This window comes from Cynoglossus semilaevis, chromosome Z (genome assembly GCF_000523025.1).
Source record: "Cynoglossus semilaevis isolate Cse_v1.0 chromosome Z, Cse_v1.0, whole genome shotgun sequence".
Lineage (NCBI taxonomy): Eukaryota > Metazoa > Chordata > Actinopteri > Pleuronectiformes > Cynoglossidae > Cynoglossus > Cynoglossus semilaevis.
In genome coordinates this window covers 14,435,143-14,463,123 of record NC_024328.1, presented here as the reverse complement: position 1 = coordinate 14,463,123, position 27,981 = coordinate 14,435,143, and the positions used below count along the sequence as shown (strand labels likewise).

At 43.6% G+C, this 27,981-nt stretch overlaps 4 protein-coding genes across 5 annotated transcripts in view; all 4 read right to left on the bottom strand.

The window, feature by feature from the left end:
* Positions 1 to 3,204: 3,204 nt before the first annotated feature.
* shld3 (shieldin complex subunit 3) lies at positions 3,205 to 5,509 on the bottom strand. The gene is made up of 3 exons (XM_008336481.3): positions 5,414 to 5,509; positions 4,249 to 4,962; positions 3,205 to 4,016 (listed from the first exon to the last, which is right to left on the bottom strand). Exons 2-3 carry the CDS (start codon positions 4,906 to 4,908, stop codon positions 3,813 to 3,815), a joined length of 864 nt encoding a protein of 287 aa, XP_008334703.1. The 5' UTR covers positions 4,909 to 4,962; positions 5,414 to 5,509; the 3' UTR covers positions 3,205 to 3,812.
* A 927-nt stretch (positions 5,510 to 6,436) lies between these two features.
* On the bottom strand, positions 6,437 to 12,253 carry LOC103398006 (serine/threonine-protein phosphatase 2A catalytic subunit beta isoform). The gene is made up of 8 exons (XM_008336480.3): positions 11,809 to 12,253; positions 10,050 to 10,088; positions 8,949 to 9,119; positions 8,603 to 8,776; positions 8,398 to 8,487; positions 8,151 to 8,312; positions 7,660 to 7,778; positions 6,437 to 7,208 (listed from the first exon to the last, which is right to left on the bottom strand). Exons 1-8 carry the CDS (start codon positions 11,908 to 11,910, stop codon positions 7,136 to 7,138), a joined length of 930 nt encoding a protein of 309 aa, XP_008334702.1. The 5' UTR covers positions 11,911 to 12,253; the 3' UTR covers positions 6,437 to 7,135.
* Positions 12,254 to 12,693: 440 nt separating this feature from the next.
* Positions 12,694 to 27,975, bottom strand: LOC103398005 (poly [ADP-ribose] polymerase 14-like). Of its 2 annotated transcripts, none has more exons than XM_017043258.2 (20): positions 27,934 to 27,975; positions 27,494 to 27,667; positions 27,258 to 27,383; positions 27,054 to 27,155; positions 24,386 to 26,570; positions 24,035 to 24,172; positions 23,768 to 23,843; positions 22,460 to 22,693; positions 22,158 to 22,379; positions 21,948 to 22,065; positions 21,701 to 21,850; positions 21,385 to 21,447; positions 19,721 to 19,906; positions 19,441 to 19,641; positions 19,245 to 19,360; positions 16,961 to 17,199; positions 16,256 to 16,527; positions 14,765 to 14,904; positions 14,509 to 14,683; positions 12,694 to 13,636 (listed from the first exon to the last, which is right to left on the bottom strand). In XM_017043258.2, exons 2-20 carry the CDS (start codon positions 27,612 to 27,614, stop codon positions 13,356 to 13,358), a joined length of 5,145 nt encoding a protein of 1,714 aa, XP_016898747.1. In that variant the 5' UTR covers positions 27,615 to 27,667; positions 27,934 to 27,975; the 3' UTR covers positions 12,694 to 13,355. The 2 variants fall into 2 exon arrangements, with proteins under 2 accessions (XP_016898747.1, XP_008334699.1); XM_008336477.3 differs by having other exon boundaries at positions 24,035 to 24,169.
* The window catches only part of LOC103398061 (poly [ADP-ribose] polymerase 14-like), a 1,430-nt gene continuing 1,089 nt past the window's right edge, over positions 27,641 to 27,981 (bottom strand). The window contains exon 5 of the mRNA XM_008336550.3: positions 27,641 to 27,667. Coding sequence (XP_008334772.1) covers positions 27,641 to 27,667 — 27 coding nt within the window. The remainder of the gene's footprint in view (positions 27,668 to 27,981) is intronic.

Sequence of the window (27,981 nt, the reverse complement as noted above, 5' to 3'; positions counted from 1 at the left end):
GTTGGGGGGGTGGAGAGGGGACACGGAGGAAAACGTTTTGATGCAAAATTTAGGTTTTTTTGATGTCTAGAGCTAGGGGTTCCCAACCCCCGGTGCGGGAACCGGTGATGGTCCGTAGGTCATTTGGTAGCGGTCCGAGGTAGGACGCAGTGAAAAAAATTTACTTTTACAGTTTTACTGATTTACTTCATTCCAAAAAATATATATCATTTGTCAATGTTTCAAAACAAAAGGTCAAAGGTCATCAGACTCCGATACTAACAGAAGAAAGTCCGAAAGACGTTTAATTTTGATAATTTAACGATCCTTCAACAATAGTGCGGTACTAGATACCGGACGGATATACCGGTCCATGGTATTGTCAATTTTAGTAACCCGGGTTCGAATCCCTGAGGAACCACAAGCTTGATCGTTAATCTTCCGTCTGTAAGTAATTTAGGCTAAAAGCTAAAAACTCTTTATATCACAATATATCGTGTCGTTTCCCCCCCGTATCGTGATACGTATCGTATCGCCGGATTCCTGCCGATACACTCCTCGTTTTGACCAAGAAGGTTCACTCTCAGGGACGCGTTAGGAAACAGTTCTACTCTGGTCCACAGGAAAAGGACAACGGCTTATAAATATAACGTAGAAACTGGGACAAACGGGCACCCAACGCAGCATCAGCAGGTGCGCGTTCGACAAAAAAAACGACCGAGACTCAAAATCCAACATCCTTTTTTTAACACGCAGTGTAGCACAGAGACCGCAAATAAACAACATCAGTGTCAAAAAAAGATTTCCTGCGTCAATGCTGCTTTGCACCACAGTTTTTATTTCGGGCCCCCCCCCTCCCAGGAAGGCACCCAGAGACGCAGTGGTGCCGAAAGCACTTTATGCTGCACTAAAAATAAAAAAAACGTAGATGAAGATCTGAAGGGTTTTTTAATTTGACGTTTCGCACGGTTGCTGTAAACGTTTTCGTGGTAACAATTAGTGGCTTCTCTCATGTGGCCGAAATACTCCGTAAAAGCAGGAAGGCATGAACGTATACCAGAGGTCACGTTTAACCGGCTGCACTGACTCAGACGCAGTTAAAAGGCAGCTGCGGCGCTAGGTAGATAACGATAAGTCGTGTTCTCAGACGTGAACTCTTGATGGTTTCCTGCGACGTTCAAGAATATGACTGAGGTTTTACTGGTAAGTTGGTGAAGAGAGTTGCGTGGGATCAAAGTTCCGGTAACTTTTTTACACCTTCGACGCGATCGACAATGGATGAATACGAACAAAACTAAATAAAAACACTAATTTTAGGGAGATCTCCTAGTTAACAACGCAGGCCATGATCTTATAGTGAAAGTATAAATGAGATAAGAACCTGTCGAGGGTTGTCTGATCATCTGAGATATCAGATCTGGAAGAGATCAAATGTTTTCCGCGATAGACTGCCGGCTCTTGAATTATTAACTCGAGATTTATTTGTGCGCCGCTACAGCTTCTCATCTCCGTTAATGGTGCATCTGAGCAAATGATTTTAACGATGACCGCTCCTTCGAGTTCAGCACCGACGGCCCGGGAAGCGAGAGCTGTATATGACTACGGAGTACAGCGTATTCAAAGTAGTGTGTACTTTAAGGGCAGGGTGAGATCAAAAAAACGTGAGAGTTAGAGTCAAAAGTATATTTCGCGGCGCTACTAAAAATGAAAGTGATCATGGGATATATTCTCATACTATGTCAGGGTGCGCAGAAAAGGTCAGCAAAGGTCAGGGACGCAAAGCGTGAATTTTTTTAAATGTCTGACATGTTGCCGGAATCACGAACGTGAAGCTAGTTGTTCACGAATATCCACGTCAAAAACGTTAGCATATGATTACTGCTGTAAATGTGGTCGTTAATATTTATTATTCATTTAAAAAATATTTTTTTTTTTTAGGTTGAACAAAAATGTGGAAAATGTCCTAAAGATCACAGTGGAAACAAGTTGGGAATTTTAAAAAAAATAGTTGTTTTGGGTTTTTTTTTTCATGTCTGTCAATTCATTATATTTTCTTCAGCTTTTGGATTTCGTATGTCAAAAGAAAAATGACGTTAAATAATTCACTTTTAAACGAGTTAAGTAAATAATTAGTAAGATAAATAGTCAAATTGTTGACAAAAAAGCACGTTTCTTTGCTATTCTAATGTCAATAATTAAAGTGAAGTCAACAAACAGAACCGACGGAGTTTAAATACGCAAGAAAACTAAAAAAAAAAAAATAGACATACACAAAGGGTTTTAGACGTTACAACTAGTGAATTTAAACATTTAAAAAATATTTTAGGAAAAATGCTAATTCCTATTTTAGAACATTAAAAAAAAAACAAAAAAAAAACACGGAGACAGCGACCCCCTCCAGGAAACGGGAAACGACAAAGCGTGCCAGCGCTAGCCGAGCCTGCTAACTTCTGTCAGTGGCTACGGCGGCTCACCTTATTCCAGTTTTCACCACGAAGGACCTCCAACAGCGCAAACGGCGGACGCCATGTGTGACGACTGAACACTAACGACGTCAACTTTCCGTCTTAAACCTAGTTACTCCGCGAACGTATCTCGCACTTTCGCCAGATGCGCCCTCTCGTATCTCAGACGTCTGTTCCAAATGTTAGCAGAGCAGTTTACAGTGCGTCAAGACGGCGACATTATTTCAACGCACTTCCGGTGTGAACTGTCAGTCTAAATTATATTTAAACGGTCGCGTTTAAGAAGAATTGTCTAATTTGTGTAAGATTTGACGCATATTTTCAACTAGAATTTTCCCGCGAGGTTAAATTTAGAAACATTACATCCATTTGGACGCGTTTTTAATGTAATCCAACCAAATAGGCGCACTTTCAAAATAAAACGTCGACGAACATGAGTCGCTAACCGAACGTGTACGCTATCCGGAGTGACAAAATAATGTACCCGAATATCGCAATAGATGTACACGGTACCTTTTTTTAAATTATAATATTAAAATCGTGCTAAATCCCACACGAATGTGGACTTTATTATCGCAGACGGAACAGCTGGGCAGGGAGGGAGGCGTGGACCTGACGTCACGTCCTGTAACCTAGACTCGCCAAGACAGGGATAAGAGCCAGCGTGTGGAGATGGGGGTGTAATAGATTCACACTGTCCTCATTGATCCAACAATCAGTGTGTGTGTGTGTGTGTCATGTGACAGCTGCTCCTCTGGTACAAACCAACACCATTGTGTTCATACATTAACATCTTTATTTATTGTGTAAAAAAAAGGACGTTGACAACAGCCAGTTATACTTATACAATTTCTTGGTCTTTCATTGATAAGTCAACCTTTGTACAATATCAGTGCATTTGTCACCAAAAAAATAAATAAATAAAAATAAATTTAAGAAAGAAAATGTGTGTGTGGAGTACCGTGGTACTGCATACAATCCTTGATGTCACATGAACAATGAAACAAAATTTTTTGCGATGTATCCGTCTTCTGATACTTGGATTTTAAAAACATAATTTAAATGGATTTGCAATTAAAAAACATTGTAACAATGTCTATAATTTTTGAATGACATTTTGCATTTTTCACGTTCCTTTTTTTAAAAAAAATAGGCCTTTAATTAAGAAATTAAAAACTCTGATAATAAATAATTTGTTAATTCAGACTTCGGTCACAGCAGAGTCAACACCAGAAAAGAACAATTCACAAATCCATCGTTTTGTTCGACTTAACACAGATAAAAAACTCATAATTCAAATAATTTCGTCAAAGCTGTAAACGTGTATTTTAAAACCTGAGTTGTCCTTTTAAAACTATTTACGTTCTTCTAAACGCTGAAGACGTTTCCTTTCCTGGGAACCGACAGGACAATATTCCCAGAAAGCTGCAGCTCGTCTTTCAGAAAATGTCCGACCTGCTCGGAGCAGAGAACGTCGCAGAACACCCAGATCTCCGCCCGATCCCTTTGGATGTTGGCGTTGCATGTTGGAAGCTGTCCGCTGTGGGCAGACCGGCTCAGAGTCCGCCACACCTGGTGGAGAGAAGAGGAAATAGCACCCTGTTGTTTGATGTACAAGTACTGGAACCGACACATATATATGTTGTATTTAATATATTTTACTAATGATTATTTTCCAAAAAAAATCTAAAATGTATTTAGTATTTAGTTAATATTAGAATGTCAAGAAAATCACGTCGTTGCAGTATTACCGACAGAAGCTAACGTTTAAGTCGGAGTGTTTTTTCGATGTTTTGATTCTGACCTGTTCGATGTCCCGACCAGCTCCACAGTTGCGTTCGCCGATGATCCATTTCGCTCTCTGGCGGAGGTTGAGTCTGTGGACCGACACGACGTTACGGAATTGTTGGGAATGTGACGTGAAGGCGTGAAGAGCAACTCCGCGTGAACTCCGCGTGAACAAACTCCAGGAGCGTTTGGCCGTGACACCGTCGCGCTCCTTGTTTCTGTGTGTCGTTTTCTTAGGCGACAGTCTGACGACTCGCGTCTCTGGTTCGTGGTGGTTCGGGGAATGTACGACACGGCTGGGGGCTTCTCTTCTTTGTGTTTTCATAAAAGGACACCCTGGATTATCCGAATCTAGATCTTTATGGTGTCCTTTACCTGCGAATTTGTACGTATTTTCTGTTTTTTTTAGTTGACTCGGTGAGGATGCTGGTACTATAGTGGTACTGCACTCCTTGTTGACAGAGACAGGAGGATCATCTGAGGTGCTGATGATGATGGGAGCTGGTCTGGCTGGTCTGATAGGCAGCCGGCGGTCTGTGGCGACGGAGGGGTACCAGGGTGTGAAGACCGGAGGAGTCCGACAGGGAAAGGGCTTCAGGAGCTTCTCCGTCCTCTCTAAAAGAGAATTAAGGCCTCCTGCTGATCGAGGCTGGTAGTGCAGAACTACATCCTCCATGGACGGATGGTAAGGAACGGCTGCACTGCTAAGTTCTCCTCATCTCATCCCATCCTTAAAATGATAAAGAGTTGATGTTTTTGTTAAAAATGGCACCACTTTATTTTTTTACATTAAAAATATATATTTCAGTCAGTACTTAATTTTTGTCCTTTTTTGCACAATATTTTATAACCAGTAGGGCTAGGTTAATATTGTTAAACTTTCATTTAACAATACCGCACTAATAAAAACGATTATATTTATTGCAATTCATCACTATGTCACGTTGAAGACCCTGTTTTAAATATAAAAACGAATTGTTTTCGCAATATAGAATTGTGTCCATGTCATTTCGTGTGTGTACGTTTACCGTGCTCTTTGTTTTTAGCTTGAAGGGCTAGTTCTCTAACGTAATTAGCACAGCAACTTCAAACGGTTATATGTGTATAAAGTCTTAATAATGTATTCAATACTACTGAATGTGACGCATAACGTTAGAAAATATATTTGTTTAAAAACGAACCTGTTATTTAGCAGTCTGAACGAAAATGTTCCTGTGGGGGAAGCTTGGGAAACGACTTGTTTTAGCGCTTCCGGGTCACTAGTTCCTACTTCCGGTCCTTCAATTTTTTAAATTTTATTTTAGCAGTAGATGTTATGTTTTGGATTATTTTTCTTCAAACACAGATCCAGTGTATGTTTTCTTTAAAAAATATTTCAATAGTTAATTAGGTAGTTAAATTAATACTTTATTACATTTAAAGTGAATCCATGTGTGAGTTAATTTTCACTTTTCAAAATTGACGACCGTCTGTTATTACCGTCATTTATTGTTAATTTTAATGTCGGAAAACGTTAATTGCATAATATGGTAAATACAGTTACTTGTTAGAAACTACAGTATACCAAATATTTGAAACTAATGGAAAAGAAACACACACAAAATTGTATATAAATATTTTTCTTTATAGGTGTTGTGTTGTTTTATATGCCTATACATTTTAATTGCCTCGTACTTTGATAGAACAGTTTCTTATGTTGTTATGTGGTTCAATAAAACAATTAACAAATTAATATTTATGCTAACCTAAATACCACTTGGACTCTGACCTGACTACAAACCCTTCCCGTAAATACAAACGTGTAGCCTACTTCAATCGGTTTATTTATTTTTTTCAATAACTTCCATTTAATAAGGCCTTCTTTTCGTCTCAAGCAGGCCTCCATCTTGTTAGTACATCCCGGTTTTAGTGCCACTACCGCCACCTCGTGGAAATATTGAGAACATATATCAAGCACAAAAAGGACCGTCTTCCTGATCATGGCAATTTACAGTTAGCTTTTACAAGAAAAGAAAAGAAAATTATACATATATATACTGTATATACACACAAATATTTAACTTTATGTCAGATGATAATGTATGTTTATTCTGACAAGAAAATATTTTTTATTGGTTAATGTCTGCAAAATACAGACACAAAAAGGCTAACCCCCCCCCCCAAAAAAAACAGAAAATAAAAACAACATAACAGACGCAGCCCAGTAGTTTGTCAATAGGACATTTTATTTCATACGTCTGTTGTCTTTATTCAAATTACAGTAATATACTTGCTGAGATGACACCTGGCTGCGGCATGGACAGCTAAAAGTGACAGCTGTTCTACGTCAAGCAAAATTCATGTTCTACGCTTTTCCTCCTTGTTTTAAATTATCTTGCAACAGGGAAAAAAAAGAAAAAAAAAGCACTGTATATATGCCATGAGATGTGATGAGTGGAGGTGATTTCAGGTAGGTAGGGTTATAGTGCTGGTCTAAAAAAAACAAAAAAACAAAAAAAAAAAATGTTGTAAAAGGATCAGAATATGGCACATTTGGTCCACGTTGGTAGTTTTATTATCTCATTTTCAAACATAATAAACAAAAAAAAAAAAAAAAGAAGAGGAAACGATCAGTGTGTTTGAAAGTTTTGTTTGTTTGTTTGTTTGTTTTCCTCCCAGAAGCACAGCATTAACGACAGCATATTGAAGACACGACTGTAGAAGGGCTGCACTTTTTTTTTTAAGTTTCTCTTTGTTAAAAATCTCAAACTCATCAGCCAATCTTTTGTTTTTATTCTCCCTGGTACAGTATCAGTATCATCATCATCATCATCATCATAAGTAATATCTTTTCATCCAAAAGGAAGGGATTACGAGGAGGGGCAGGACTTTGTATATGATTGACAGGGGGTGGCTTTGGACATTTACAGGAAGTAGTCGGGAGTGCGTCTGGTCACGTGTGGCTCGCCGCGGCGTGGGGCGGGGTCAAACTGAAGGCTGCGGGAGTGGGGAAAAAAAAAGAGTTGAGTTAGTGATTGACATGAAAATCATTTACGCACAATTTACGTTGAAAGTAAAAAACAGGAAATGACACGAGAAACCAAATGAAATTCAAAATAAAAGACCTGACCTGGAAGTTTTAACATTTGTTTACTAAAAATAAAAATGATAATAAAGAGGGGAGTACTTGGGTTCCCTCTAGTGGTAATCGGTGGAATTATTTCCCAAGAAAGACACAAACATACTTGTTTTAATGACTTTTCTTATACGTGATCGAAAAAAAAAAAAGGCAGCATGCTAACCCCACTGTACAAAGTGTGTTTGAGTGTGAAACTACGTACATTTCAGAAAAAAAAAAGACCACTTCTAACCACGTCTAAAAACTCCAACTCGCAGAACCCTTTACAACAAACCCGAACTCCGCCCCCCCCCAAAAATCTTTACTTACAAAGAGTATTTCAGAGTGTCATCCAGTTCCATAATGGCTGCTTGGTTTCCACAGCGGTAGCAGTAGTTTGGAGCACTGAAAATGGTCACCACGTTCTTGTCATGGCCCCAGTTGTAGCCCTAAAAAAAAAAAAAAAAAGGTAAAATCAGAAGTAAGTTTAGACGAAGTTTAGCGTGACCGCGCACAGCATCACGCGACAGGATCGGTCCACGCACAGAAGAGCGAACGCTTGACCTACTTTGGCATGTCGTGCAACTTATGAAATCAATACTTTGCGCCATACCGAGTATGGCCACTAGAGGGCACTTGTAAATGAACGGCGCTTCCGGATTCAACGTCCGTTCTTGGATTCTTTCGACGTGGGATGTTTTTAAAAAATAACTGCAACGTAAAGTCTTTCGATCCGGAAAACCAAACAGTGACACGGGATTGGTCGCTTTGTCCTCACTGGGGGACAAAAGGTCCAAAATGTCTGGCGTCGGAATATTCACCTCCATGACGAGCTGATGGGCACGGGACACCAGAGTGAGGCCGTTGGCATGGTTAAACGTTTCGGAGATATCCTGTCCGAAGGTGTAGCCGGCACCACGGGGGGAGATCCCCCACCCACCGCGATCATCGGGATCTGACCACAGCAGGTCGCACATGGGGCCCTGATGAGAAAAGAGTGACAACGTTATCTTTCAGTCTTTTAAAAAAAATAATAAATCGGAAATCGACTTTAGCGCAGCTCGGTACCTCGTGTGGAACTTCTTGGAGACGGTCCAATGCTCGTATGTGATCCAGAGTGTCTATGGAGGGAGACAAACCTCCGTGGAGACAGAAAATCTAGAATGGACATGAGGACGTTAAAGACAGGAGAGAAACAGCTGATTCTGAACGCCAAGCGCCGACTAAGAATTCCAACTTTCGTCAACCTGTCCCTATCACGTTCCCCTCGTACCTGTCCGTCGACCAGCGCGGTTAGTGGCAGGTAGTCGAACAGGTCTGTGAAGTACTTCCAGACATTGGCATTGCCGTACTTCCTCAGACACTCGTCATAGAAGCCGTAGACCTGCGTGATCTGCCGCGACTCGTGGTTTCCTCGCAGGATGGTAATCCGCTCCGGAAAACGAACCTGGACGACGGAAGTTGCAGAAGTTCGGAAAGTTGAACGATCAGTTTCCCAAACAGGGAAAATGTAAAAAAATTACCAATTTCAATTAAAAGGATTGAAATGTTCTCTTTTCCGATAAATCTCATAACAAACCACGGTGTCACAGAAACCACCACATGGTGGCGCCGTTTACCTTTAATGTGACGAGCAGTGTGACCGTCTCCACCGAGTAGTAGCCTCTGTCGACGTAGTCTCCCATGAACAGGTAGTTGGTGTCGGGGGATTTCCCTCCGATCTTGAACAGCTCCATCAAGTCGTGGAATTGACCGTGGACGTCGCCGCACACCGTCACTGGGCATCGCACCTGAAGGGAACACAGGACCGCTGTGAGCAGGGCTTTGAACAAAGGGTTCTATTATTGAACGGACGGGCGTGCGTTAGCATGAATCTGGAGATACGACACGCAGCTCAACAATATAATATATTGCGATATATTGGCGATTTACGATTCGGCCCTGATGCTATCATTTGATATGCACACATTTGATTGAAACGCGACCTCGGTTGGTCCGAAGCTCCAGTAACGTCTATCTGTTCACCTGAGGCAGAGGGTCACGGTTTGGTGGAGACGCTAGTGGGCGTGTCGTAGGGCGGATAAGCTAATCAATTATTAACGTGTTGTTATGAAGTCAGCTGGTCGTGGATGGCTTCAACTATTGAATTACATCGTTTTTCCAAACGTGCAGGACTAGAAAATGTGGCGTGTGTGCGATGATGATAATGAGCGCTGAAAGGTTAGCTTGAAGGACAACACAGTCTGGGTCTGACCCAGTAGCGTTTCATTTCCATTTTTTAAATGGATGCATGAAGGCATTTGTGGTAAATAAGGCCACGTCCACCAGAGTCCGACAAAGACACACAACATCCTGCAGATATTAGTGACGTTTTTAAAGGTTAGACTTATAGCTAACATATGATTTTTATCTGTAACTAACATGTGGGGAAACTCAGGCTGAGCAGCGTTAGCGTCAACCTCCCCGCCACATCGTAATAATTTTGCTTAATGTCGTATTTGTAGTATTTATAGGTGCACTGAAACAAGGCATTCTGGGAAAAAAAAAGATTTTGCTTATCTTTCTAGCTAGGACACTTCGAAGTTGACTTGAATTACAATGCTAGCATGTTGCTTCCGTCTTTTGGGGTGGCCAATTTTTTTTCTGTGCGTTTTTCCTGGTGTTATTTTCATGACCTGGTAGAAAATGACAGAAAAGATACGAAGAGCGAGGACACCTACCTCCTGAACGTTGGACTCCTTGGTCAGAATCTCCTTAGCCTGTGTAGAAAAAAAAATTGTTTACGTTAAAAGGCTGCCCACATTTTTTTCAACACATAAAAACATTCATAATTCTGACAAGTGGGACGTTTGAGTGTTTAACTGCGGTATCGCTCTTAGTGGTGAAGGTTTTCACACTTCAACCCGACTGACAACGTTTTGCCGCAAGTCGACACGCACGTCGTCTTCCTGTTATAAGAGTAATCAAGCCCCAAAGATTCACAACTTTGAGGCTTTTTTATTAAGGGCTGCACAGCTAGGCACTCGTTGCCTTTCTTGTTTGACTTGGTCGTAAAACACGGGGGCGTGTCAGTGGTGCCCCCTCAGTATTGTCTAGAAAAATTTTTGATTGTGCCTAAAAAAATAATTTGGCCTTTGGTTGGCGTTGTGTAATGTTACTGGAAAGCGTCATGGCCGCCATTTACAAACAGTCCTAAATATGATGTGTTTTCAGCGTCAAGTGTTATGGATACATACATGTTTTGGGTTTGTCGAAATATGACCTTTTTTATTTCGTACACTTTTGTCTTATTGTCTTCTGGCAATAACCTTGACGTTAAGAAAACACGATAATCAGTGGCAAGTGGGTTTTAAAATTCAGTTGAGAGACATTGGTTGGACAGGAATGTACTTCCTTCCTATATATTCCAAAACATTTCTTTCCAAGTTTAAGTTGATAGCTTTAAACTGCATATTTTTAAAATAAAGAAATGTTTTCTTTACAACTACACAGGGATGATAACATCGACTATTTTTTTTATTTTTTTTTATAGGTTTTTGGCAATGTATTAACGGTTGTCACTTGGCGAAATAGGAAGGTTAACAATTACCGTCGTTGTTGTTTTGGTCTGACGTGACTGCTGCTGTCGCCCCACGTATTGACCACCGGGCACATAATATTACGGTATTAATCGAATTATTGTCAACACCGTGAACACGTTTTAAGCTAAATATTCTTCTTTTACAATTGGTTTTTAATCGCGTCGTTGTTTATTGCGAAAAAAAACCGTGAATAGAAGGGGTGGTATAATTTCATTTGATCGTCTCACACGGAAATATACCCCCTCTGCCCCCCCCACAACAGCTGGCGAAGACATTTAAAAGCAAAGATGAAAAGCTTCATTCGACGTTATAAAAAACAAATATATTTTTGTTGAAAAATGAGTCAGAGCTAAGAATAAAACGGATGTTTGACAGCTCACTGGTATGAAATTATCGATCGCTAACGATAAGGTGTGGTACAAACCAGGGTCCGTGTTCGTGTTAGGTTGTCATTTCCACGATAACGTTGTAAAAAGTCACCGAATCGCTAAATAATCACGCAGTGTTTGTATCATATTTTCGCCATTGGCGTGTAATAAAATGGGCTCCAGCTACTTGCTGACAACGAGGATGCGGGGTTTACGGCCTGTCGGTCACTTCACGGCAGGAACTAGACTACATTTATTCACAACATTCGCAAAATTCACGTCTCACATACGACGAAAACCAAAACAGTAGGCGTCGGTTGTTTTACCCATGTTAATGTCGATAGTTTCAAACGACCGTATGGTCGGGATGACTGGTCGGAAAAGGCACCGACGGCAACTGCCTTGCCCTTGCCTCGTTACCAGCATTTAGACGGAGCCGCTTTCGCAACTCCAGGCCACACCGTGATGAGGCCGAGACAGAACGGGAGAGAGAGAAAAACAAAAAAATGACGAAAGTGAAGTCAACTTACCTTCTCGCAGAGTGTCCTCACTTGGTTTTCCGATAGCTGTTTGCACTCGTTTAGCTGTTCGACCCATTGGTCTAATTCTTTAGTGAAAGATTTGTCTTCCATGTCAGCCGCGGTAGCTGGCTAAGCTAGCTGTGTTAGCTGCCTGAAAAAACAAACTGGCCTCTGTCTCAGCGCTAGCCGCTTCAGGCTTTAGCTTGTCGTATTGTTAACCCGATCTAGTCCCGCCAAACCGGTTGAAGAAAATTCCACGACAAGGTCTAAAAAATTACGACTCCTTTAGTTAACTTCTATCATGGTAAATAGTAGAGGTTGTTTAACTGACGCTAAAAACCGGACGTTTTGGGCCGGGGAGTCAAAAAGAATCGAAAGTAGCCGATGCGGCAGACCGTAGCGTCAGGACTGAGCGGCTTCGCAGCGGCTAGCACTCCTGCTAAAAGGGTTAGCTACAATAACATCCGGGGATTTCGGGAGAGCTCACGAACGGCGCCACCTGGACAAAAGGTGCACTGCAACGTCAGATAATCAAACCGTTGAACCGACTTAATTCGTGTGTGATGTAAAATTTGAGTAAAGGAACAAGGGAGGACAGGAAGAAGCTGGAATAAAGTCTGTTCCTCCACGTTGTTTACTATGTCACGTAGTCAACGATTTATGATGTGGACTTTCGTCTCATTTTTTAAGATTATAAATATATATATAATATTATATATAATATATTTTTTCAAGGCTTTTTTATTCCATATTTTGTCTAATTTTGTAGTATTTATTCCACATTTTTTAGATATTATTTTATTTATTATTTTAATTTATTATCTGATTATTTTCAGATATGAATGTGTTTCATCAACCTGAAGGTGAGGTAAAAAAAAAAAGACAGAAGACACATTTTGTCTTTAACAAAATATTTTTTTTAATTATTTTGAAAGTCCCGAGAAGTTGGTTGGTTGCTCAAGATAAATGACTGAATCAAAAAAATGTTGAAAAATTCCTCTGATTGTCTAGTGCATACGTGTCAAACTCAAGGCCCGGGGGCCAAATGCAGCCCGCCAAGCCGTTTTGTTAGTACAGACCAGTAGTAAGGTACTAAGCATTAAATTTTCAAAATATAACATATTTTATACTGTGATTCTGATAGTATCAGAGTTTGAATGACTTATTAATTTAAAATTAGATTATCTTTATCTTTAAATGGATATGACTTTTTTGAATGAAGTAAATTAGTAAAAATTAAGTAAATTGTTCCACTGTGTCCCACTGCGGCCCGGTACCAAATGACTTTTGGACTGGTACTGGTCCACAAACCGGGGGTTGCAGACCCCTGATCTATACAGTTTTCCATATATAACCGGCCCTTCAAGGGGAACTGTATTGCTGATGTGGCCCCCTGGTGGAAATTAGTTTGACAGCCCCTGGTCTAGTGTGACTAAATTGTTAAAATTTAACTCCCACGTAAGGATTAATTATGTTGTCTAAAGAGAACATGGAGAAAACCTTTAATTTAACTGCTGTTTTTTTTAATTACTTAAAACAAAAATGCTGGTGTTCGATTACTGGAATGTGATAATGTATTCTGGGTACGCCTGGATGTCATTAAAGACGACAAATATTTTGGGAGCGGCAGAATTGTCAGTGACGCTGTCGTAAAGATCCGTTGCGACGGCAGAGCCTTTCGAGGGTGGTGCGATCAAAGAACTATTTCCTGCAGTGTAGTCTCCAACCAGGACCCGGGCTAGGTACATGCACCTGTGCATATTGGTGCCCATCTGGGCATATTTCTCCGAGTAGGTGGGGTCCACGGCAAAGTAGCTGCCTTTGCCGTACATCGCACCTAGAGGACAAACAATCACACAAAGAAGTTTACACTCGGGGGCAAATAGATAGATAGATAGATAGATATAGATATAGAATAGATATTAATGCTATGGGATGTTCGATAATATCGGACCGATATTATTAAACTTAAACTTACACTTAAACTTAAACTTAAACGTAAACTTATCTTTATTTGTCATTGTGACACAGCACAGCACAGCACAGCACAGCACAGCATGCACAACGAAATTTAACCTCTGCATTTAACCCATCACCAAAGTGAACAGTGGGCAGCCATGGTCAGTGCATCTCAGTGGTAACCTGGCAGTTGGTGGATTCGAACCTGGGGCCTTCCGGACCGAAGTTCGCTTCCTTTTCCACTAGGCCACCACTGCCCCATTTTAGCATAATTATGTAATATTATATCGGAATGGTTATCAGTTTTTCTTCCAATAATAAAAACCCAATAATGCAACGCCTGGGTTTTCGCCAAATGATGTGTGACCTAAAACTAGTTTTGGAGAAAAAAGGCTGTATATGAAAGTGAAAGCCACTAGATGGCAGCATTGCAGCTAATTCTATTAATTTTTTTTATTTTAATAATCAGAGAATTGTTTGCAGAATGCTGGTGCTCATACAGTGGTTCGTACAGATAAATAAAAACTTCTGTCCACTAGTGGGGGCATGGCAAAAAATAATTGAGAAATATGTCTTTGATCCATCACCTTAGTGACCACGTGGCACTTAACTTCCTAAACCACTAGGCTCGGTTGATATCGGAATCGGAAATTACGTGTTTGGACGATATTAAAAAAAGTTAACATCGGACATCCCTACTATTAATCTAAATATTGCTATGTCCACAGGGGGCACCGAGGGCCGCGTTACCATGTTGTCCTGCGTAGCTTCGGTTGAAGCCCTGGTTGTTGATGAAATCGATGACGTTGGCTTTTGTGCCGTGGAAGAGCAGCATTTCGTTGTTGGTGTGCTTGTTCTTCTGTTCCAGATGTCTCTTCATCAGCTGGTAGTTCTGCCACAGCGTCGCGTTCTGGACCCGCTCAATCTGCAATTTGCAGTCAAGTTGAAACAAAACAAACAAACGATCTTTAGACGAGACAAGTGTTTTTTTTTTACACGAACGTACGCTGACGATCGTTGACGTGAGTCCGGTCTTTCTAAATTCCTTCTCCACGCCGGCGTATTCCTTGGAGCCCAGAGCTAGAGGGAACAGCTTCACCAAGTTGCCCTTCATGTCATCCCAGTGGCCAGGGACGGCATTGTCCTCTGTGACAAACAAATGGAAATGTATGAAATATTTTTTTTACCAATGACTTTTGTATCGTTACAAACTTTTCCAAAACAGAAATTCCGAGGAAAATTTAGCGCTGTGCTACATGAACAGCTGTGCGTAGCGTTTGGGTCGGAGACGACAGAATTCACGCAGTCACTTAAGGGTGTAAGGTAGGAGTGGGGCTGTGGGTGGAGCTACACGCCGTGGGGCGTGGTTATTATAATCAGACTCTGTTTACTTTTAACACTTTTGGCAGATTAAAAAACAACTACCAAATAGGGCTGCTGGGACTTTTACTTTCACTTTCACTTTTAAATTTATTTTTAGGTCCCATCATCTGGGCCAAACCCAGGCATTGCGTTATTGGGCTTTCATTATCGGAGAAAAAAAAACGATAACGATTCTTATCGGTTAAATAATTATGCTAATATTGGCCAATAATATTAATAACAATAATATAAAAGAATAATCATATAAAAATAATATAAAAAATAATAATACAAAAAAATGACATAAAAAATAATAATATAAAAAATAATATTAGTAATAAAATAATAATACTTAATTTCGATCCACCTAATATTGGCTTTTTGACGTGAATACGAGGTATTCTCCAAATCTGCTGGGTATAGATGGTTTTCCCGATAACCGTTATTACCCATGATGCATCGCGCCGTCGGCCATGTTGTGTGGCAAAAGACGCAATCGGTCCAATTTTGTGACAAAATCGACGACGTCGTGACTGCATACAAGCTACTATTCGACTGGAAAAAGAAGCAGCGGAAGCAACTGCCAATCTCAATGTTTCTGCAGCCTTGCAAAAAAAGAGAGTCGGTTCCTGCTACTACTACTACGAATACACCTCCAGAAACCGTGGAAGAGGTGCCCCAAAAACTGGCACCACCCTCTGGAGAGACGTAAAATCAATCATCTTCCTCGTCATCATTTTACCGTGCATAAATATGGCGTCACTACTTCGCGGAAATTCAGTTCTCGCAGCAGGGCCCTGGAACCGATCTACCGCCATAAACGAGGGACCGCTGTAAAATGTAATTACGCGAAATAAAGTGTTCAGAACAGACTTTGTAATGCCTTTTGCTTAGATCTGGGTTGAAATTAGCACGCCTAATACGCGAAAGCTGTATCATCCTTCTTTCTGTCGAAATATCCTCCGTCAGCTTCCCTTGGTAACAGATCGCTTTATGTCAAAAAACGTCATCTTGCAATCTCCATTCCCAGATTGGTTATATCTATTTATACGCTCTGTTGCCGCACAAGATGGCGGACTACGGAACTACGGGTAGTAGCGTGACATCGTCGGCATACCTATCTATTTGAACCCACCTTTGAGCTCCTTCCTCAGCAGCTCCACCTCCGTGCATCCGTCGGCGGACACCGCTTTCCTCCGAACCACGTTGACTCTGAAAGGTTTGTGCAAGATGTTGACGGTCACAACCTGTTTTTTCTCCAGAGCCTCCTCTAGAGTGAGGTTGGTGTAGATGTCGAACGGCACCATGGTCCCACTGTGGTCCTGAAACTGCCACTCTACGAGCGCCGTCAGCAACAAAGCCTTGTTTTTCAGGATCTCCTCCCTCTCCACCTTTCGAATAATGTCCCTGAAATGACGACAGAGGAAGAAGAAGAAAAAGAAGATTAGAAGTTATCTATGTCATGATAGCATCTTCGGCTAACTTCGTCACGGGTACGGAAAGGACACAAGTCAGGATGATCTCGGGTTTTACTGGAAGTAAACAGAGGAAGGATGTGGAAACAACAGACGGGGATCGTGGTCCAGATCGGGACACAGGTGAGTTACCCGGGCTTAGGCAAGGCGATGTCCTCGACAGGTCGGGTCTGGATCGGATAACAGGTTCTGGGAAAATGTTTGTGGAAGGGAAGGCAAATCTAGCAAGAGCGGAGGAAGTGCAGCTGAACATACGCCGGAGGTAGGGGCGGTTGAGCAGTTCGAAGGAGCAAAGGCGGGAGCCGATTAAAGGAGCAAAGGCAATGAAAGGAGCAAAGGCGCGAGGAGCAAAGACTGCGACGGACCTGACTGTGGATTCAGCTGTGAACACATCCCTGGTCAGACCCCGCAGGTGGATCTTGGGCTCCATAAGTCCCTCGAGCCCCCGGTCCAGTCGGATGCTAACGGTCAGTTCCCTCTGCATGGCCGTGAGCTTGTCCACGTCCTGCTGCGTGAAGCGATCGATGTACGGGTCGATGATGGTTTTCTCTGCCTGCTCGGACAAAATGAGGTCTTCTATCCTTCTCTTAGCCAGACTCAAATCCTGCAGTGGTCGGGGGGTAAAAAAAAAAACCAAAAAAAAAAAAAAAAAAAAAAAAAAAAAAAAAGGTAGAGCTGTTAGTTCAATCCCTTTTAATGAAGTTGTTTAAAAAAAAATGAAAAAATGAAAAAAAAAAGTTTTTCATTTGACACCCCTGTTCTGTCGTAGGGGTGTCAAACATACGGCACGCTAGGTCGTTCAACCTGCTTGATGAATTTTGAAAAAAGAAAAACAAAAAAAAATACAAGCAATTCATGTTCAGGATATTTTTTGTAAAATTGTTAATTATTAATTAATATTTTAATTATATTATATTTTAATATTTTAATGAATATACTTGTACTTATTTGCATGAAAACAAAGGGGGAAAACATGGACTTTGTTATGTTATGATTGGACTGGTCCGGCCCACTGCACTGGTCCGCCTCACTGCACTGGTCCGGCCCACTGGACTGGTCCGGCCCACTGCACTGGTCCGGCCCACTGGACTGGTCCGGCCCACTGCACTGGTCCGGCCCACTTGATATCTAATAAGGTTGCATGCGGCCCGTGTACCAAAATGACACATGTGGTTGGTCCAGGAAGGGTTGGTCAACCAATCCATCTATTGATCCATCCATCCATTCATCTATTCATCCACCCATCCATCTATTCATCTATCCATCCATCCATTAATCCATTCATCCATATATCCATCTATTCATCCACCCATCCATCTATTCATCCATCCATTTATCCATCCATCCATCCATCTATTTTCATCCATCCCTCCATCTATTCATCCATCCATTCATCTATCCATCCATCTTCCATCCAACCAACCATCCTTCCATCCATCTATTCATCCACCCATCCATCTATTTATCCATCCATCCATCCATCCATCATCCATCCAGCCATCCATCCATCCATCTATTCATCCATCCATCAATTTATCCATTCATTCATCCATCTATTCATCCATCCATTCATCCATCCATCCATCCATCTATTCATCCATCCAACCATTCTTCTGTCCATCTATTCATCCATCCATCCGCTCATCCATCCATTCATCCGTCCATCCATCTATTCATCCATCCGTCCGTCCAGGAAGGGTTGGTCAACATACACTATATGACCAAAAGTATTGGCTCACCTGCCTTGACTCATACTATGAACTGAAGTGCCATCCCATTCCTAACCCAGAGTTCAATATGATGTCGCTCCACCTTTTTCAGCTATTACAGCTTCAACTCTTCTGGGAAGACTGTCCACAAGGTTGAGGAGAGTGTTTATAGGAATTTTTGACCATTCTTCCATGTCTTTATGGACCTTGCTTTGTGCACTGGTGCACAGTCATGTTGGAAGAGGAAGGGGCCCGCTCCAAACTGTTCCCACAAGGTTGGGAGCATGGAATTGTCCAAAATGTTTTGGTATCCTGAAGCATTCAAAGTTCATTTCACTGGAACTAAGGGGCCAAGCCCAGCTCCTGAAAAACAACCCCACACCATAATTCCTCCTCCACCAAATTTCACAGTCGGGACAATGCAGTCTGAACTGTACCGTTCTCCTGGCAACCTCCAAACCCAGACTCGTCCATCAGATTGCCAGATGGAAAAGCGTGATTCATCACTCCAGAGAACGCGTCTCCACTGCTCTAGAGGCCAGTGGCGGCGTGCTTTACACCATTGCATCCGACGCTTTGCATTGCACTTGGTGATGTGTGGCTTGGCTGCAGCTGCTCGGCCATGGAAACCCATTCCATGAAGCTCTCTGCGTACTGTACTTGGGCTAATCTGAAGGTCACATGAAGTTTGTAGCTCTGTAGCAATTGACTGTGCAGAAAGTCGGCGACTTGCTTGATTTTATACACCTGTGGCCAGGCCAAGGGATTAGGACACCTGATTCTGATCATTTGAATGGGTGAGCGAATACTTTTGGTAATATAGTGTATGTCAGCCAATGAGAATATTTTGGGGCGGGACTTAGACCTGAAATTCTGGTTATTCCGTAAAGAACTGATGATCAACGAGTAAATGAAGGAAATTCGAGTAAATGTCGTTTACCTTTTCGCTCTGTGCACACAGTTGAAACACCGTCGGCTCAAACTCCAGGCCACGCAGAACCGGACTCTCGGATTTGGGCCGCTCCTCGCCCAGCGTAAAAATGGAGGTGAAGGTGTCTACAACGAGAAAGTTTATCATCGTGAAAGTCGACTCTGACATCGGAGGAATTCAAATTCCTGGGAAAAGTGTAACGTACCTTTGATCTTGGTGAAGACACCCTTGTTCATATGTCCACCCGCTCTCTTTTCGATGCTCCTGTGGAACTCCATCAGCATGCTGGTCTGGAAGACGACGATGCTCACGCTCTGCACGGAGTGCGGCTGCTTCTTCCTCACAAAGTCCTCCACCGCCTTCACCATGGCATCGGCCACTGCTGACGGACTGGCTCCTCCTTGACCTTACGGGGCGGAGAAGATGAAGATGATGAAGAAGATGAAGATGATGATGAGGCTCTGATGTGTTCAGTCCGGACAGACCTGTCCCCAGAGCTGGGAAGGACACAGAGCGACACTTGTCTTCCTCACATAGAGTGAGGACTGCGAAAACCAACTCCCGGATGTTGTCGGGATCCTTCTGACCGACGATGTGGACGATAGAACCGCTGGGCAGGAGTCCGGACGATGTCCTGATCATCATCAGAGGCTGGTAACCGGGAGCATTCACTACGGAGAACGTCACGGTAAAGTAGGTCGGACGTTTGGAGTGTAACGATGGGACGTTAAATGATTCATCCATCCATTCATTTATACATCCATCCATTCATCCATCCATCAATTCATCCATTCATTCATCCATCCATCTATCATCCATCCATCCATCATCCACCCATTCATCCACCCACCCATCTCTCATTCATCCATCCATCCATCATTCCATCCATCCATCCATCCATTCATCCCCTCATCTATCTATTCATCCATCTGCCATTCATCCATCCATCCATCATTCCATCCATCCATCCTTCATCCATCCATCATCCATTCATCTATCATCCATCCATCCATCATTCCATCCATCCATCCATCCATCATTCCATCCATCCATCCATCATTCCATCCATCCATCCACCCATTCATCCATCCCTCTATTCATCCATCCATCCATCATTCCATCCATCCATCCATCTATCATCCATCCATCCATCTATCCATCATCAATCCATCTATCCATCATCAATCCATCTATCCATCATCAATCCATCTATCCATCAATTCATCCATCCATTATCCATTCATCCATCCATCTATGTATCCATCCATCTATTCATCCATCCATCTATTCATTCATCCATCCATGGATTCATCCATCCGCCATTCATCTATTCATCCATCTGCCATTCATCCATCCATCATCTATCCATCATCAATCCATCTATCCATCCATCCGTCCATTTATTGATATATCCATTCATCCATCCATCATCCATCCATCCATCCATCCATCCATCATCCATTCATCCATCCGTCATCCATCCATCAATTCATCCATCCATTATCCATTCATCCATCCATCTATGGATCCATCCATCTATTCATCCATCCATCCATTCATCCACTCATCTATCTATTCATCCATCCATCTATTCATACATCCATCATTCCATCCATCCATCCACCCATTCATCCATCCATCTATTCATCCATCCATCTATTCATTCATCCATCCATGGATTCATCCATCCGCCATTCATCTATTCATCCATCTGCCATTCATCCATCCATCACCTATCCATCATCAATCCATCTATCCATCCAACCGTCCATTTATTGATCTAACCATTCAACCATCCATCATCCATCCATCCATCCATCCATTCATCCATCCATCCATCCATCCATCCATCCATCCATTCATCCACTCATCTATCTATTCATCCATCCATCTATTCATTCATCCATCCATGGATTCATCCATCCGCCATTCATCTATTCATCCATCTGCCATTCATCCATCCATCACCTATCCATCATCAATCCATCTATCCATCCATCCGTCCATTTATTGATATATCCATTCATCCATCCATCATCCATCCATCCATCCATCCCTCAATCATTAATCCATCTATCCATCCCTCCATCGTTGACCCAACATATTTTCTAATATAGTGTAAATATAGTGTTAATCCCAGACAACGTACCAATCCTGGAACATTCCCGCTCCACATTTACTCCAGCGCCCTCTAGGATTGCTTTGGAAACTCCTGAGGGTTGAAGACAGAAAAAAACAATGTTGTTAAAAATGCAAATTATTACGTGATCGTTAATCCAATTAATAATGAAATTATTAACGATATCCACGTTGGCTAACAAGTAGATGTTTCAAGGTTTCCGTCAATTTCTCACCAAAAACGTAACAACAACAACAGTAACAGCTAACAAAGAGAGAGAGAGAGAGAGTTTGGGCGTGGAGCGACAGGCGCGAACTTTGCTCCTCCGTCCGTACATGACGTTCACCTATTTTGAGGTTAAAGTCCGAATTCGAGGAGTTGACGATGACGTCGCTGGTCTCCTTGGTGATGTCTCCTGTTGACACTCTCAGGGTGAGCCGGCCCATCTGTATCTCGTACACACCTAGCGACGGCGATGAAACCTGGCTAAAGGTGGCTACGACACACAGACCCACACACACATATAACAAGGATTATTAAAAAAAAAAAAAAACCTAAATAAAACTTTACTAAAATCAGTATCAGCTTGTCACCTGCAGGGGGCTGTGATCGGATCTTGTCTTGTCGTGTTGGTGAGTAAGAGGTTAACTCCTGCGTCTCGTGTCCCACGCCACCCTGCGTAGTTTGACCTCTGAACTCCCTGGTGAAACACTAGGAGGCGACGTTGTGCGTTAACAGGCCAGTATTGAACTCCCTCGATCAGAACGCAACGATTCACGATCGACGATCGTTACAAAACTCACATCCGCAGTTTGGCGGTCACTGGGGTGAATGACGATCACCACCTCCCGCAGATATTGTGGAGATCTTCTGCGACTGTAGAGGTGGATCTCCTTCAGGAGGATTCTGGACACCACCTCTCGGGGAAAACCCAGGTTTCCCGTCCCGATGGCAGGGAAGGACAGCGACACCATTTTGAAGCCCTCGGCCTGTTCCAGGCAACGTCTGACGATTGCCGTCAACACCTGAGAGGTCAAAAAACAGACGGGGTTAACCAATCAGGAGGTTTGATACCGTTTCGATACCGTACACGCCTAAGACTCACCTGTTCGGCCGTTCCATAGCTGCTCCAAATGGGACAGACGACGTGGAACACCTTCCGACAAGCGAGGTTGAAGCCATCAGTGGTGATGACATCACCCGACAGCAGCTTGGCTGTTTTAGCTTCTGCCCGAACGGCTAACTGTATCCCGGGCCCGGCTGCCTCCAGGATCCCTCTGGAAACAGCCCCATTGCTCAGGTCCATGCATTCAGAGATGGTGTTGACGATGACGTCGGTCTGAAACGTAGAAATACACGATCAGATCGGCCTCTCGTTGATCCGATCGCGACAGACACGCTGCTCACGGACGGAGGCCGGTGGACCACGGCAGGGCCAGTCAGACATTTTCAGGAGTCTCATAAACAGGAGTACAACCTGAAAACCTAGACCAAACAGACCACAGACGTGGCCATTTGGATTTTGTGTCTGGGCTGCGTGTGGCCCGCTAGCCGCTATTTGAATAGACTGGGACCGCAGCTCCTTCACACGCATGTGGGTTGTGGACCAGGTATGTTGGTCAGTCTAAACTGACCACTGGTGTTCCTGGTGATGGAGATTGACTACACCCCCACCCCTACCCGCCTCCTCCCCCTTTTACCCATCAACCCTTTAAGTCAGGCGTGGACAAATTTCTGACTCGCGGGCCACATCGCAGGCCGCATTAGGGTCCTAAGTGCAGATAGATGGAGCGTGGGTGTGAACTAAGATAAAATGAGATGTAAAAGTCATGCTAATGCTAAAATGCTATTAGCCTTTTGTACGCAACCTATTGGGGAAATGGGGTATTGCAGGGGAAAAGGCAGAAGTATAATAATAATTATTATTATTATTAAAATATAATTTCAACAGGTTCACGGGCCACATCCGGCCCCCGGGCCATAGTTTGCTTGAGGGCCTGCTTCAGGGAATAAATCCATCCATCCATCCATCCATCCATTTTCATCCGCTTATCCGTTTCCGGGTCGCGGGGGCAGCAGTCTCCACCCAAATCACATTGCACCGTACCAAACCTTCCTGCGGGTGGTGAGTCCACTGGAAGGTACCAACCTCCCTAACCGGGATTCGAACTTGCCCAGGAGGTGAACCCTGGGGTTCCACACCAATGACAGAGACATTGCCTCTGGGCCAAAGCGCCACCAGGGAATAAATAATTTCGGAAATATAAATAGTCATTTTTTACCACCGAGTATAACATTAAGACAATGATGAACATCATCAAATAGGATGAAGAATGTGGAGTCTTTGACAGCCAATCACAGCGGACTGCCAGGTTAAACAAACAGATCAACTGTTCCTGATCCGGTTACTCACCGTCTGCTCCTGAATGTTTCCTACGCAGAGAACGATGTTCAGATTCTCTTCGGGGGTTTGTTCCATTTTTCCGGGCCTGAAGCCAATCACAGAAATACACATGTAACAGACACAGACAGAGCGGTACCCCGTGGAAACAGTGAGGGGCACCACATCACTGCTATGTGGAATTTAAATGTAACTTTTTTTTAACACGTTTTATTTACACAACGTGAAAACGTGGTTTAATAAGTAGAGAAATGAACAAAAAGTGCGAGAGAATCTCACCCTGCCCCCTGGTGCGTCTCCGAACTGAGATACGGTTTGTTGCCGAGCAGGTTCGCTGCTTCCTGTCCAGGTTTTCCGCGACCTCTTCCGACAACATGATTCAAGGTTTTCGTGGATTTTTTACCCTGCGGTCGCCTACTAGGACATAACTCAGGTATTAACAACAACAACAACAACAACAACAACAATAATAATAATAACAAAGGTTCTTATTAATACGATTATTTTCCGTAACGTGATTGGCTAGATTCGGGCCCTCGGGCCTGGGGTTTAACACATATGAATTATTTTTTCAGGCAGATCTAAAGAGGACGTTTTCTACTTCCTGTCTTCACTTTTCTCATAGCTTACCTTTTAGCTGCTCTGCTACTTCTGCCCCCCTGTGGTGGCAGTGTCAGTGTAGGACCAAGGTCGAGGAACTGTTTGTTGACAGCTTTGGCCAGGACTGTGACGGTGTTTCCGACGTTGTCCACCAGGTGAATCTCAGTCAGTGACCGGGGACCATGTGGACTGTCGCAGAACTCGCGCAACGTCTTCGCAATAGCTTCAGCGCAGAGTTCCAGAGGAAAGCCGAACACCCCAGAGCTGATGGCCGGGAGGGCGACGGTGGAGCACTTGGCCACCTCCGCTTGTCTCAGACTTTCTCGAACGGCGAGCTTCAGACGAGAAACCGATGTTGTTTTGTCGGTGTCGGAGAAACGAGGGCCGACGGCGTGAATCACAAACTTACAGGGAAGGTCGGCGGCGCCCGTAATGACGGCATCTCCTGGACGGAGGCGCCCATTCTTAACAATGTGGTCATTGCTCATCGTCTGCAGTCTTGGTCCCGCGGCCTTGAGCAGCGCCAAAGCGAGACCACCGATGTGCTGCAGCTCCTCGTTGGCTGCGTTAACCACAGCGTCGGTACTTATCCTGCAGATGTCCCCTCTGCTGACTTTGATCAGTAGCCCACGTGCTGTCTGCACCGTGCAGTAAACGGACTCGCCCTCGTCTTCAGACGTTTCTTCCTCTTCCTCCAGATCATCCCAATCGTCGGGACGTAGCATGACCGCGCAGTTGGAGTCTTGCAACATTTGAAAGAGAAGCAAACTTCCCTGAGTCTGGAAATATTTCTTGGCTCCGGGCTTGTCCACGGTGAAGTTGTCAGTGCAAAGACCGTTGATCAGTTGCTCAAAGCAGGGTCTGGCCTTCTGGACATGGGTCCGCGTCCCTTTGAAGAAGACTCGGCACCGTTCTGGTTCCAGCTTGACAAACACGTCGTTGGCTTTGGCCAGGCGGATTAGTTCGTGCATTTTTTTCTTATCAATAAACTGGATCACGGCACGAGACCTGACGCGTATGGTGTCTTGAACATTTGCGTTGCTCACGAGGAACTCCGTCAGACTGCGACTGACCTCCTTGACCGGATTGACAAAACCGACAACTGTTACTTTGGCTCTTTTCCCAGAATCCACCTGGATGGCTACCGTTTTCCTCTTTGCGGTGTTGTAGGTGTCCAACAGCCTCTGTTTCAGGTCCGACCAGGTTTGATGATTCAGTAGTCGCTGGTCTTCCACGTTCACAGTTTCGACAAACGTAACTGCGTTCAGCTGAGCCTCGGCATCTGCCAGAGCGGTGTCAGAACTGCCCATCAGGAGAACCCCTTTGCTGTCAATGCTGTAGATGGCGCTGATCCCCTGGGAGGTGAACAGGTCGTGTGACATATCCATGGGGTCCTCCGACTTTAAGAATTCTAAAAGGCACGGATGCAGGGCTATTTGCCTTCTACTCATTTTCACATTCCTCTCCAGGATCCAGGCCTTGACTTTGCAGACCTCGGGGTGCAGACCAGAAATTGTCAGTTTCTGAGACTGGTCACTGTAGGAGAGTTTCATCTCGGAGGAAATGTTCCGAGATGCTCCATGTAGACCCAACTGCTTCAGAACGTAGAACATCGCAGGAGACAGTTTGACGAAGTCCGAGGTCCCGTTTATTTCCCGGTCAATCCGATCTATGGCTCTCAGGACGATGCTCTCCACGGCAGCCCGGATCTGCCTCAGATCGTCGGCCTTGCAGGCGACCGTCAGCCTCTTTTTGGCTTCATCGATTGTCATCGCGGCCTCTTCTCGGACAGTGTGACGAATCTCCTCCTCGGCAGCGTTCCACGCCAGGGCGTTCATGGAGCATTCAAAGACAGCGTACTGAGACATGAGGGTCTGGAAGGCCTCCTTGGCCTTACTCCTCCAGGTGTCTACGCCGGAGGCCGTCAGTTTCTGCCTCATTAAATTGGACAGGGGGCGCAGTTTGACAGCGGGTTTTTCAAAGTCAACGCCGCAGTAGTGGGAATGCATTTGATGGCCGATGACGTCAAAGAGATTTTTCTTCTGGAGGAAGTCCCAGACGGCGTAGGGAACGTTCTCCGTGAATGCTTCAGGTATCTTCCAAGTCGGTCGGTTCTTGCCGTAAAAGGCGGTGCCCAGGAACTCGTGGTACGGGTACATTTTGACAGGGATGGATCTGATCATGTAGTCTTCCTTGATGCAGATGCTTTCAACGACTGCAGAAACACGAAGGGGGGGGGGAAATGTCACTGTAGTGACATCACCTACAGGGGTCCTCGGTTTACGACGTCCTCGACCTACAGCGTTTCGTACTTACATCACCGTCTCCTGTAAATTTATTGAAAAAAAGTCTTGTTCCATCAATATGGCGTTAAAATTAATTTCGCACGGCAACTAGTTCGCGATTAGCGATATATCTATACGCAGAAGACGCTACGTTAAATCGTGCCACATTCATTTTCGTTTTTCGTTTGTGTTGTTTTTTGGGAAACTTTTTGCCCTTTACAACGATGATCACAGGCGCAAGACTCTCCTGGTGATTTTATTACGACGTTACCACTGCGTTAGCGTAGGTCAGTAAGTTCCGACTTGCTGTGAAAATCGAGTTATGCCGCTCCGTAAGAGCGGAACGCCGTCGTAAGTCGAGGACCGCGTGTTGTCAAAACAAATGATTGAAATTCGCTAAGAGTTAGAAAAACCTTTTGGGTCGCTGAAGGAGACGATGGCGATCTGTTCATGGGGGACCATGTCAATATGGTCTGGAGAAACCCAGTTGTTGCTGAAGTACAGGTCCAGCATATCTGAGACAGAAAGTAAGTACTGTATATCACAACTTTTCTGAGACAAATACACATGTATTTTGAATATAACGTCCTCCGTTCTGCAGTTGTACGGTGTCGTACCTGAATTGACCGTAGTCGGGAGTCCCTCCACTTGAACGCTCCTCGCTGCCACCATTGGTCCAGCGGTCAGTCCGTGCTTCTTCATCCTCTCGCTGCTTCGACCGGCCGTGATGAATTTTTCTCCGTCTGCAAAGTACTCCGAGGCTTTAACCTAGCGATGATTTCTCTAACAAAACATGTTCCCTTCCTCATTTTATCGCCTCTCCGGAGGCGGGACTAAGACTGAACTCTTTTACCTTGTGGTTGGTTGAAGACAACAACCGCTCTGCCGGAATCTCTGATCATCTCCAGACTAAAAGAGTCTTCCTTGGACCCCGACACGTACTCCACCAGCATCAGCAACATGTCCTCATTCATGTGATCCGGAACGTTCTCCAGAACAACTAAGTTGGTTTGAGTTGACTCCCAGCCTGGAACAGGAGGGAAAGAAGTGCGTGAAATTTCCCAACGTCATGCTGGAAATACATACATATATATATACAAAATATATACAAAAATATCAGTATTTCCTGCAGTACCTGCAGTGACCACTGGGGGCCAGGGACTGGTATTAGGCTTAAAACTGAGTGGCAAATGAAATAGACTTTGTACATTTTGTAAAAAATAAAAAATAAAGAGTTGAAAATGAAAAAAAAATTTACAGGACATTAAATTATTTTTTATAAAATAATTATACTCAGTCTGTTGGTAGCGGCAGACGTAGTAGCAAGAGCGGCAGCAGCCC